This window comes from Rhodamnia argentea, chromosome 2 (assembly GCF_020921035.1).
Source record: "Rhodamnia argentea isolate NSW1041297 chromosome 2, ASM2092103v1, whole genome shotgun sequence".
In the NCBI taxonomy this organism is placed as follows: domain Eukaryota; kingdom Viridiplantae; phylum Streptophyta; class Magnoliopsida; order Myrtales; family Myrtaceae; genus Rhodamnia; species Rhodamnia argentea.
The window spans coordinates 21,584,543-21,595,482 of record NC_063151.1 but is presented as its reverse complement, the minus strand read 5'-3'; the positions used below and the strand labels follow the sequence as shown (position 1 = coordinate 21,595,482).

General features: G+C 42.3%; 1 protein-coding gene and 1 pseudogene across 1 annotated transcript; both read right to left on the bottom strand.

Moving 5' to 3' along the window:
• Positions 1–304: 304 nt before the first annotated feature.
• LOC115732628 lies at positions 305–3,336 on the bottom strand (annotated as a pseudogene).
• Positions 3,337–5,174: 1,838 nt separating this feature from the next.
• LOC115732803 (fluoride export protein 1-like) lies at positions 5,175–10,940 on the bottom strand. Its single transcript, XM_048274627.1, has 8 exons — positions 10,727–10,940; positions 8,777–9,231; positions 8,590–8,667; positions 7,206–7,304; positions 6,661–6,853; positions 6,079–6,497; positions 5,461–5,719; positions 5,175–5,417 (listed from the first exon to the last, which is right to left on the bottom strand). The coding sequence occupies exons 2-7, from the start codon at positions 9,185–9,187 to the stop codon at positions 5,501–5,503; spliced, it is 1,419 nt and encodes a 472-aa protein (XP_048130584.1). The 5' UTR covers positions 9,188–9,231; positions 10,727–10,940; the 3' UTR covers positions 5,175–5,417; positions 5,461–5,500.

The window sequence follows — 10,940 nt, the reverse complement described above, 5'->3', positions numbered from 1 at the left end:
GATGTTTCATGCCATTTTATGAAAAAAAAAAAAAAAACTATACGGAACTAATTTTCTGAAGTTCGGACATTATGTTGAGAAAGGAAAAAATACATTATGTTGAGCAACGAGGAAAAAAAAAATAGTTGTCGAACTTGCTATATGATTAGCTTAATGGATATTGCCAAATGAAAATAAGTCCATTCGATATCGACTCTTCTCCAAAATGATCCACCCTTGAAAAAAATAAAATCCAGGATCGATTCTCTTATTTAATCAAATTATTCCAGACCGGCATTTATTTACTTGCACTAGCAGAATCAATCCACTTGAACGAGTAATGGAATTAAAGGGCGGGATCTGTGATCACGCTACGAAGCACAACGAAGTCCAACGTAAGACCAGCTTCGTACGCAAAGAGAACTCCCCACTCTCTTCCTTCGCCTTTCTCCGTCAGTCTCTTCCTCACCTCATCAAGAACGAAGAGGACGGACGAGCTTGCCATGTTCCTGAACCCGCTCAACACGTGCCGCATCGTCCCGAGCCTGTCGGCGTTGAGCCTGAGCTTCGTCTCAATCTTGTCGAAGGTCGCCCTCCCGCCGGTGTGAACTACCCAAAACAATGAGTTCCAATTGTTGGTGATCCCCAGAGGGCGAAGCGCTTCCTTCAGGTGCTCCTCCATGTTGCCGGACACCAATACCGCGACACTCCGTGAGAGGCTGATCGTGAGGCCCATCTTCCGCAGAGGACCCTCGATCACGCCCTCTTACCCAGGGATGATTGTCTCGGGGGACGATATTACTTGGAACAAGGGCCGCTTGATCAATGCGTCCGGGTCGGCGCCAATGATCAGGGCCGCCGCTCCATCCCCGATGAACGCCTGGCTCACAAGAAATTCTGGGTCGGCCTCAGAAGGGCCATTGAACGAGCCGAGGGTGATCTCGGAGCACACCACGAGGACTCTCGACCCAGGATTGTTCTCGGCTTTGTCCTTGGCCATGGGCAGGATGGTGCCGCCCACATAACATCCTTGCTGGTACATCATGATCCTCTTCACGGACGGCTCGAGACCAAGCAACTTTACCAAAGAAAAATCTGCGCCGGGCATGTGCCATCCGGAGGTCGAATTGAATATCACATGCGTGATCTTCGATTGCGGTTGGCCCCATTCTTCGATCGCCTTCACCGCGGCCTCAGCGCCGAGCTCCAAAACGCTGGGGACCAATATGTCTTGGCGGGCATTCAGGGACGGGACGCCATAATCCTAGCATTGGGTTTGGAAAGAAAAAAAATCTCTTAGCATTGGGCCAAATATTGAAAGTCCAATGCTGGTCCCTACCAGCATTGGGTTTTCAGCTTTCCCAATGCCAACATTTGATCAAATGCTGGTTTAAAGATGAGCTAAATGCTTCAGCATTCTCCCAATGGGCTTTGGAGGCTGAAATCCCCTTGAGAATGTTGAACCAAACCCACTCTCAATTACCCGACAGCTTATAACACACCATGTAAATCTCATCCCCAATACTTCGTGAAAAGCGATTTATATTGTAAATTTCTTTACATACTTATATGGAGTTAAGAGGAAATTATGATCCTTTTCTCGGTCGTTCTTAATAAATGTGGCATCAGTCATGATTTTCATTTGGTACTTACATATATGCTCGAACTTATCTTTCCAAAGGGCCATGTGCTCGCTGTTGGTGACTCAGAAATAGTAATCCGGATAATTGGCCCGGTAGATGATGTTGGGACGATTGGCTGTGCCGATTGCCGGTATCGTCGCCAGACCTTGAGGTTTCTTCAGTGCCTCCTAAATTTTTCCATACGAACTTACCATTTTTCTTTCTCAACACTGCGGCAATGAGAAGATTTTGTGCCCAAGAAAGCAATGCTTTAAGAGAAGGATTGGGAAGTGAAGAAACGTGGCACGTTTTATAGGCGAATTCGGTGTTCAATGTAAGGTGACAATCAACCAACTGCTGACTCAAGAAAGGTAAGTTTGACTTAGATATTAAGGGTGAGTTTGGTTCAACATTTGAAATGAGTTTTGGAGAAATGCAAATGCCATCAATCTAGGAGTTTAGGAAAATGCTAATTGCATTTGGTAAAATCTCATTTGAAAATGGGTTTTGGGTTGAATGGGCTTTGATAAAAACAACATCCCAAAGGAGCTTTGAATGCAATTTTAATTAAAAAATTACCCCCTTGCCAAACCGGCGAAGAAGATAAACAGTAAAAAAAAGGGGGCAAAATTGAAAATATAAGAAATTGATGAGGTTATTTTTGGAAGAAAAAAATCTCTTAGCATTTGGTCAAATGCTGAAAGTTCAATGCTGGTCCTTACCAGTATTGGGAAAGCTACCAGCATTGGACTTTCAGCTTTCTCAAGGCTAGCATTTGGTCAGATGTTGGCTTAAAGCTGAACCAAATATTTCAGTATTCTCCCAATAGGCTTTGGGGGCTGAAAGCCCCTTGAAAATGCTGAACCAAACCCACCCTAAGTGCCAAGAATTTTACAGATTGGAATCCAAAATAACTGCGCCAAAAAAAATTAAATAGATAAACCCTAGAACGACAAAGCCGACCCAACGTGACCCTAAAGTTGACTAAGATCTAGAGAACCCTAATTTTATGAATTATCATCATTCTTTAGCATGGGTGATTTTACAATCCGGAACAGTCAATGTACACGCATACATCCAGGCTCCATTTGTTTGATATTTTTGAAAACATTCTTCTGAATGTCATTTTCTAGGAAAATGACGATATTTTCTGGTGTTCGGCTAAGACTTGCAAATAAACTGAAAAATATTATCCGTCGTTTGGTAAGAGAAATCTCATTTGATTTTTCTACGTCCTCGTTTGGTTGAAAATGGCGCACATGGACCTAGCCGTCCTGCGTGTGGTACGGCCAATGCTAACGTAGACAATTTTTGTAATTTTCAAAAAAAAAATTCAAAAGTTGTTGAACTTTTCATTTTTTTTTTTTCTTTCTTCCTCTACCTATCGCCCATCACGGCGACAGCTGATGATCGGCCACAAGCAAAGGATGAGCTTTGAGCCTTGCCAGCCCCGAGCAAAACCAAGTGATTTCACGAAGGGCGGCCTCAACAACCTCAAGATTTCCAGAGTGGCATCGACCTTCTTCTCTTCCAAGCAACACTCGATCAACAAATCGAACACGAAGGGCGAGGAATCGAGCTCCCGGTGCATCCTCGCAAGCATCTCAATTACCCCGATAGGCTTCATATCTGGGGAGATCCTAAGGGACGTTTCGCTGGAGTTTGCTGCAGAGGAGAATAGAGAGTAGAGATGGTGGCAGAGTTTGACGAACGTGAATCGAGTCGCAATTGCCATTGCCATGAACAGACCACAGTGAATCAAGTTTCTGAGCTCGAAAAATGACTCGATTTGCGAAGTTGGAGTTGAGAATTAGGATCGAGTTTGAGAAGAAAAAACGATCGACCACGTTCCCATCAAGTGAGGCTGGCAAGGCTTGAGCTCGCTGCCACAGGCGAGCTCATCTCTCGCTTGTGGCCAGTCGCCGTGGTTGGTGATTGGCAGGAGAAAAAAAGAAAAAGAAAAAAAGATTATTAAAAGGTTAGAAAATTAAAAAGAGAAATTACAAAATAATTACAAAAAAGGAAGGTGAAAGAGTATACGGAAAAAAAAGGAGGAAAATTGATTTACTCTTTTCAAAAATAGGAAATTACTTCCTCAATTTTTAGAGATGTTTCTTTCATTAGCGGGAAATTTTTTCTTTGACTAGTTTATTTGCCATAAACCAAAGGCCAGAAAATTCAAAAGAAAAATTTCCTGAAAGTTATTTTCCATAAAATAAACGGAACCTCAGTAGGATTGTATTTTTTTTTTTTTTTACAGGAAACTTCTCCCATCAAATGTTTAGATAGGCAGGCCACAAGTTATGGATATCATTGACATGCAAACTTAGCTGGTGGCTTTTTGCAGAGCTTGTGGGGGTCTTGTATTCATACGATCCGTTAAATTTCCATGCTGAAATACTCGAGTTTTGGTACACTCGGCCCTAGAAGAGAGAGACGCCGATGCGGGTTCCCGCGGTGAGTTAAAAGCACTCGAACCTCGCTTACTTATCCGATGAAGACGATGCAGATTAGAATGCCGTATGGAGAGTAGACATTCTTCAGAGGCAAAGATAAGGGGAAGATCTTTATCCAAAATCTCATGTGAATAAAGATCCAAGGGCCATTGCCAGATGGAGACTGTTAATCCTCCAAGCCATAAATGCATCACAGCCAAGCTAGTATCTGTTTCGATGTTATCTTGTTCGAGAGTGCCCGCGCAGCTGCAGTTAAGTAATCAAATAAGAAAAGTTTGCCGTTTTCGCTTGCGCCCGGCTTCTCTCGCGACGATATCTCGAGCTCTCGGTCGCTAAGTTCGGCAAGTAAACAGCCGTTATCTCGTTAGCCTTCCATGGCTTAGTTGCTCGATTTGGAAAGGTTACTTGACGCGTCTGGTGTATGTGATTGGATTTGTAAATGGTTGGGCCATGAAAGCCTGTGGATCAGACAGATTAATGGAAAATCAAAAGGTGGGACTTGTAGGTCACCAATCGCCCATCTTGCATCCTGCCAAGCATGATCTCTGAGATGGACGCTTAACATGCCAGGATGTCCCCTGAACCATAACTCACTCAAAACTCTTCTTCCATTTCTGCTTATTCCTTGCTACTTTTAGGCATGAAGACTCTGTTCTATTTCACCCCTCCTAAACAGTCCTTGCAATCTGACCACAAAATAAAAAAATAAAAAAAAAACAGTCCTTGCAAGCAGCTGGACCCAGAAAGTATTCTGACCCATTATGTGCTTCAATCTTCAAATGCATATATGCAAAGGTCAATGCGCTCCGACGATACGGCATAGCATAGCTACCGGAAAGACTTAGGGACCAAATTTGCTAAGACTCGAGCTTGTCATTGCGTCAAATGGTAGTATCATCTTGAGTTCCAACCAGATCGATAGATTCCTCAGGTTTTCAAAGACGAGGAGCTTACACATGTAGCAGTTAAGAGAGGAATGTCTTTCGCTTTCTAGTTCGATTTGTTGACGCCGACGGGAGGGTTTTGAATGGCAACAAGATTCAAAGGCGCTTTAGGAAACATAAGCCAAAGGTTAAAGAAAAAAAGTTCGAACATTACGTCAACATTAAGCTTTTTCTTTCGGATGTTGTTACGAGGACTTACTTCTCAAGGAACATAGGCAAAGGTCTTCCAATACATATTACAAGTGAGAAGTACAACTCCACGGTTTCGTGTAAGTTGTAATTTGCTATCTGCTGAAACATATGCAGGGTCGAAACTTGACCATGGTGGGTAAAATGCATGCTTCCGTATAATGGAGCTTGCCTCAAAGCACCATGAAAAAACTCTTAGGTGGTGTAACTCGGCAGAGTTCTCTCGTCTTGTCTATGCACAGGTCTGGTCTCCGCTCAAGTACCTCAAGCGTTGTCCGAAGTAAAGTAGGAGGAGGCCATCTCGACATGCTTACTCATATCCTTTTATCCAAACAGGGAGGTTGTATATCAGGATTCCCAAACCGAAGGAGACAGCTATTGTAGCAATTGCGTATGCATAAGCTCGCCAAGGGTGCTTGCTTTGTCTCATCGCATTGAACTCGGCCATGAATGTCGACACAGTACTCAGACAGCCTAGAAGTCCAAATTGGATGCCCGTAACAACCGTGTCACAATTCTTGGTATTCACCTTAAAAAAAAAAGTTTTAGATGATCAGGACACAAATTGATATAACTAGTGCTGCTGATAACTGTCGCATTAAACGTGGATATAACAAAAGAATATGCAAATAACAGATTCCCAAGATATTAGAGATCACTTTTGTTTCTACAATGTACACAAACCGGCACCGTTAAAGAACGGTCACCAAAGTGTACGTTTCTTCGTAATCCGAACAAATGTCTAACTTCTTCATCTCATATGAGACGAACAGATATGGAAGTACCATTTCGCTCAACAGTGTACATGACATTCAAGCAAATCAGGTGGGGCTTTTAAGATGTGTGAGTCCAGATATTCAGCAACTTGAAATTAGTTTGTGGACTTACTGCTTTCTTCGTAGTAGAGAGAGCTGCCATGACACAATCTGCAGAGACATTGGCAATCAGAGTCCCAAATGGAACCCATTTCAAAAGACCAGTCTTTCCTAGCCCACGCCCATTCAGTCGTGCTAGGAACCACCGGATCCAAACACCTACTGGCCCGATGACGCAACCCAACCACAGTTGAGCATCACTGCCTCCATTTCCAAACTCACGTTTCAGCATTATCGCACTGAGAGCCCATAATGACCCCAACAACAGTGCCATCATCAGAATCATACACAAGTGATGCTTACGGCTGTTTACTCTCCAGCTCTTTGCAGATAGGTCGTTGCTAGAATTTGCACGGTGCTTCTCCATTAACCATCGGAAGCCCTTCGCTGTATCCACCCCGAATTCAATTGAATAGGCTGCAAGAAACAATCCTGCAAAAAAATCATAGATAATAAGGCTAGTCATTCCATGTTGACGGAATCAGAACACCTCTCTTGGTACCAAGGATCGACCATGACAAAGCCCATCCAACTAAACTGAAAATGTTTGCTTCGTGCATAACACTAACATAGAAGTCTTCCAATGAGTACATACCAATTAGATATCCGAGGACTGAAAACAGCCACTTGCCATCCACACTAAGGTCGAGCATCTTCTGATTCCAACCACTAAAAGTTGTAAGGCTACCCAAATAACCAGTTGACAATCCAATTGCTAGAAAATCAGAGACTTCGGATATATCTCGCTTGAAAACAACACCAATCCATCCCATCAGAAAAGAACCAACCTGAAATGACGTATCAAGTCGAAGGAAAGATAGGTACAATCAACATCAACGATCAATCACCATGCGAATCGAGTGACAATTTTTCGGGTATATTTCGGTTCCAATGACATAGCTACAACATATTGCCGAAATACTAATTCAAAGTCATCCAAGTAATCTCATCTTATCCTAGCACACACCTCATGAACACGTCCCAATAAGCATGTTTCAGATCACATGCGAACTTAGTCACAAAAACTCTGTATGCCATGTGCATGATCTCATCGCATTCATGAAGTATATGCATACAGTTTTCTGTTCATCTGTGTGGGCAGGCAACTGAGAGAGAGAGAGAGAGAGAGAGAGATGTGACCATGTTTGAAGGAAGATCAAGGTATAATATAGTTGTATCACTTGTCACTCCAGCAACTGCAGGCCCAAATAGCTTTTGAAGTAAATACCTCGTTAAGACCTGTAAGTCACGACTCATGAAATGTAAGTCTCTGTCTTCTGTGCATAATTTAAAGTTGCAAGTCAAGACAGCAGTATTTAACAAACAATACCTGAGAGAACAGACATGACGAACAGAAACAAAAAGGACCAAATGACTATCATGAATAATAAATAAATGCTGATATGAATAATAATAAATAATGGGCTCTACATGTTTTCAGAATCGACTCTGATTCTGCTATTTAGAAAGTCAGTCTTTTACAGTCTTCCCTACTAGCTTGGTGATAACTTACTAAACTCAGTCGTAAATGCTACTGCTAAGACATAATTTGTTATCTTTGCTGATAATTAACAATTCACGCAAGCATCCACACTGGCCTCCCTCTCTCTCTCTCTCTCTCTCTCGATCGAGATGTAGGTCAGTTGAATTTCGGATCCTCAATGGTGTATGCAGACTTGCTGCAATGATGATCGCTGCAGGCAAAAAGCCTAGTCATTCCAAAGAGAGGAGTAGCCACAAACTTAAATCTATAAGACATGATCTTTTTAATCACGTCATCACCTATCAATTCAGTAATTTAGTGCAGGGTACGAGTAAGATTCTTGATGATAAAGAAGTATCATTCCGAAATTAAGGACAGAGCCGATACCAAATGTACTGACGTGAACTCTGATGTGTATAGTTGACTGACATGTCAAGGAAAGGGTCAGGCTTAAAGACAATGCAAAGCACTCTCAATCCTGAAAGCACATTATCATAGAGCTAGTGGAAACATCTTGGGATGAAGACACTCGCGATGTCTGGTAAAACTATCTTTAGTTCAATCCAGCAAACAGAACAATGCATCAGGAGCTTTTGCGGATAAGATTTTTGTTGCTCACCTAGAAACATGAGACTATTAGTGACTTCCCTTAGAAGCGAGTTTTTGACAAGTCATTTTCAAGGCTGAGTTGGGGACTAGATCCTCTAATTCCTCAGCTAGAACTGGACTTTTTTGTATTTAGATGGAAATACCATGTTTATTTATCCCTAAGCCAATGGAACTTCTAACGCATTTGACAGTTATTGGGCAGTGCTCTTGAATGATATACTTCCTTCCAATATCAAGAATTTTAGCAGGTGACACATGAGAAATCTCCCCAAATTGTTCCTAGAAAGTATCGATTTTGCACATGGAAGCACAGGAAGTATCATCGTTTATCACATGGAAATACTCATATCATTTGGATCGATCCAGGATTAGAAAGTTAAAACATTCTTTCAAGGTTAATACAAAATTTCCAAAGTTGAAGCAGCACATTACCCCTAGAATCCCAAAAACAGCAAGATGAACAAGACATGATATGTACTCCAATGACCGAGGCAACACTTTCTCTTCATCCTGCGCAAAAATACAGAGATGAGCAACACTACTTTACTGTAAAGGCATATGAGATATGTCGATGTTGAGATATAAACAGAAATATAAATAGATAAGCTCTTGAACTCACCTTCTTTTCGTCTATGGGCCTCAAGATTCCATCAGTTGATAGAGGGGATATGATCTCTTCCACCAAGGGTGATACAGGGGAGATGGAATTCAAAGTCGACAGATCGCGAGACCAAAAACCAATAGGATGCAGCAGGGTGTCCTCTTGAGTTCGAATAACTATTCCATTCTCTATAGAATGATCTGCAGATAAACGCAAACTGCCACTTTCACTGTACCTCTTACTGTTAAGAGCACGATCCCCGATATCGCCAGCCTCTGAAACCCTCTCACTTTCAATGTCATCATCCATCTGATTTGGGAACACACTTGACAAACTCAACGAGCCTCGTCTCAATGAAGAACCATTGCTGCTTGTCCTGCCGTAAGACATTCTTCGTCTGGGTTCCCGGTCATCATTCTCGAGTTCCATGCCCCACCAGCTGAGCTATGGACTATCAAAAGATTTTTCAATGGCTGCAGAATCGGCAGGACAAATATTTAACAGCACTTCCTGAGATTTCACAAGAAATGGACATCACAGGGCCACCACTCACAGTAATGTCCGCATCTACTTTTCTAAACTAAAGATTATTCAACAGCTCCACCTTTACATAATCCAAATAAAAGGTAGCGAGACATACAAAAAAGGGAACATTTCAAAAGGAAAAAATGGCAACCAAACCATTACAGAGATTAAGGAGGGAGAGATTTGCTAGGAGAGGTCACTTTACAAACATATCAGACTGATGGATCGCCTCCCAGGGTCCCACCACACTGACAGTAATCATCTAAATAGCTCTAAATGAAATGCACAATCAGAGTGTGATACATCACTAAAAGTAATGATGTCATGTCAAATACAGAAAATGAATAGTTACCTACATGAGAAACTATGGAGAAGGTAACTCAACACCACATATATGAAGTGGAAAGCATCAGGCACTCAATATAGCCCATATTTAACCATGAACAAACAATTTAATGCACAAAGTGAAGTTTCCCATCTAAAAAGAGACCCTGGCGCAATCTGTGAGCTCATCCTGGCTGTTTTCTCACCACATATGCAGATATAAAGTCCTTCGTGTCACAAGCTTGGTCCCACAGCGCTCACACGATTCCTGCCATATAAACTCCTTATATGGCGGGAGGACGACCGATCACAATCCCAGGCACAAGCTAAGTAACGTGCTCGACTATAATAACTCAAAGATGGTGATTCTAATAATCAGCTCAGCAGATTGAACTATTCTGCCGATGCTCCAATCACTCTTCTCTTCACCAAAGTTGCCATTAACAGTTCCATCGACATCCCATTAAAATAACGAACTTCGTTGACGACACTTAGAATTGAGTAGATCTCTGGATAAGCTTATATAATCAGCAATCTCTGACCAACTCTAGCTGGTTAGATGTCGAGTTGGACAGTTTGCTCATATTTTAATTCGATTAAAGTGCACCGTTAATGCCCTTTTCTCCAATCACTTCAAAGGTGAGATATACAAGACGAAACAAATTTGGCGCACGCCAGATGAGGAGTAATTTTGGGCAATCAAATCGTGGGATCGAAGTTGTGTCGCTTCCAACTGGCGTCAAGATCCGCGAATTGACATCTTCACAAGATGTTAACAAAACCGTGTCCCACGATGATAGACTGAGCATTCCTGATGCCATTTTGTTTATGTTTGATGATTGCCGACATTGGAGTGCAATTGAGAATGGACATCTACAGAATCCCAAAAGTTCCAAAATTTTGACAAGCAACTTCGTTTCACATATTCAAACGCAATCTTCAATGAGGTTCTTATTGAAGCGATTCAAGACTGTTCAGTGATGACGCTGCATCGATTTCCTTAGAAAGCGAGAGAATCTTTCAGACGAACAAGAAGTCGGTAACTTTTAGTGGTCTTTTCCTATTAGAAAATAGAGAGAGAGAGAGAGAGAGAGAGAGAGAGAGAGAGAGAGATCGTACCGTACGTAACAAATGACTTTCCTAGAAAGGCCAATGAGATCCGGTTCAAACCCTAGCACAGAAATTGCGAACGCCGCCCCAGCGAAGAACCGCCACCTTGTCCCGCACGCAACCCACGCGGTGCCGTCGTCCTCTTCGAGCTTTTTGACCGAAAGGAAATTTTGAAAATGAAGAACCAACGACGGAGGGCAAAGACTCCTCGCGAGAGAGAGAG

What these genes read in the sequence shown, in the direction of transcription:
- LOC115732803 (XM_048274627.1), bottom strand. Translation starts at nt 9,187, where the DNA reads ATGGAACTCGAGAATGATGACCGGGAACCCAGACGAAGAATGTCTTAC. An exon ending in CTGTTTTTGGGATTCTAGGG is followed by an intron (nt 7,305 to 8,589) that starts GTAATGTGCTGC and finishes CGTGACTTACAG; the next exon opens with GTCTTAACGAGGTATTTACT. An exon ending in TTGATCTTCCTTCAAACATG is followed by an intron (nt 6,854 to 7,205) that starts GTCACATCTCTC and finishes ACGTCATTTCAG; the next exon opens with GTTGGTTCTTTTCTGATGGG.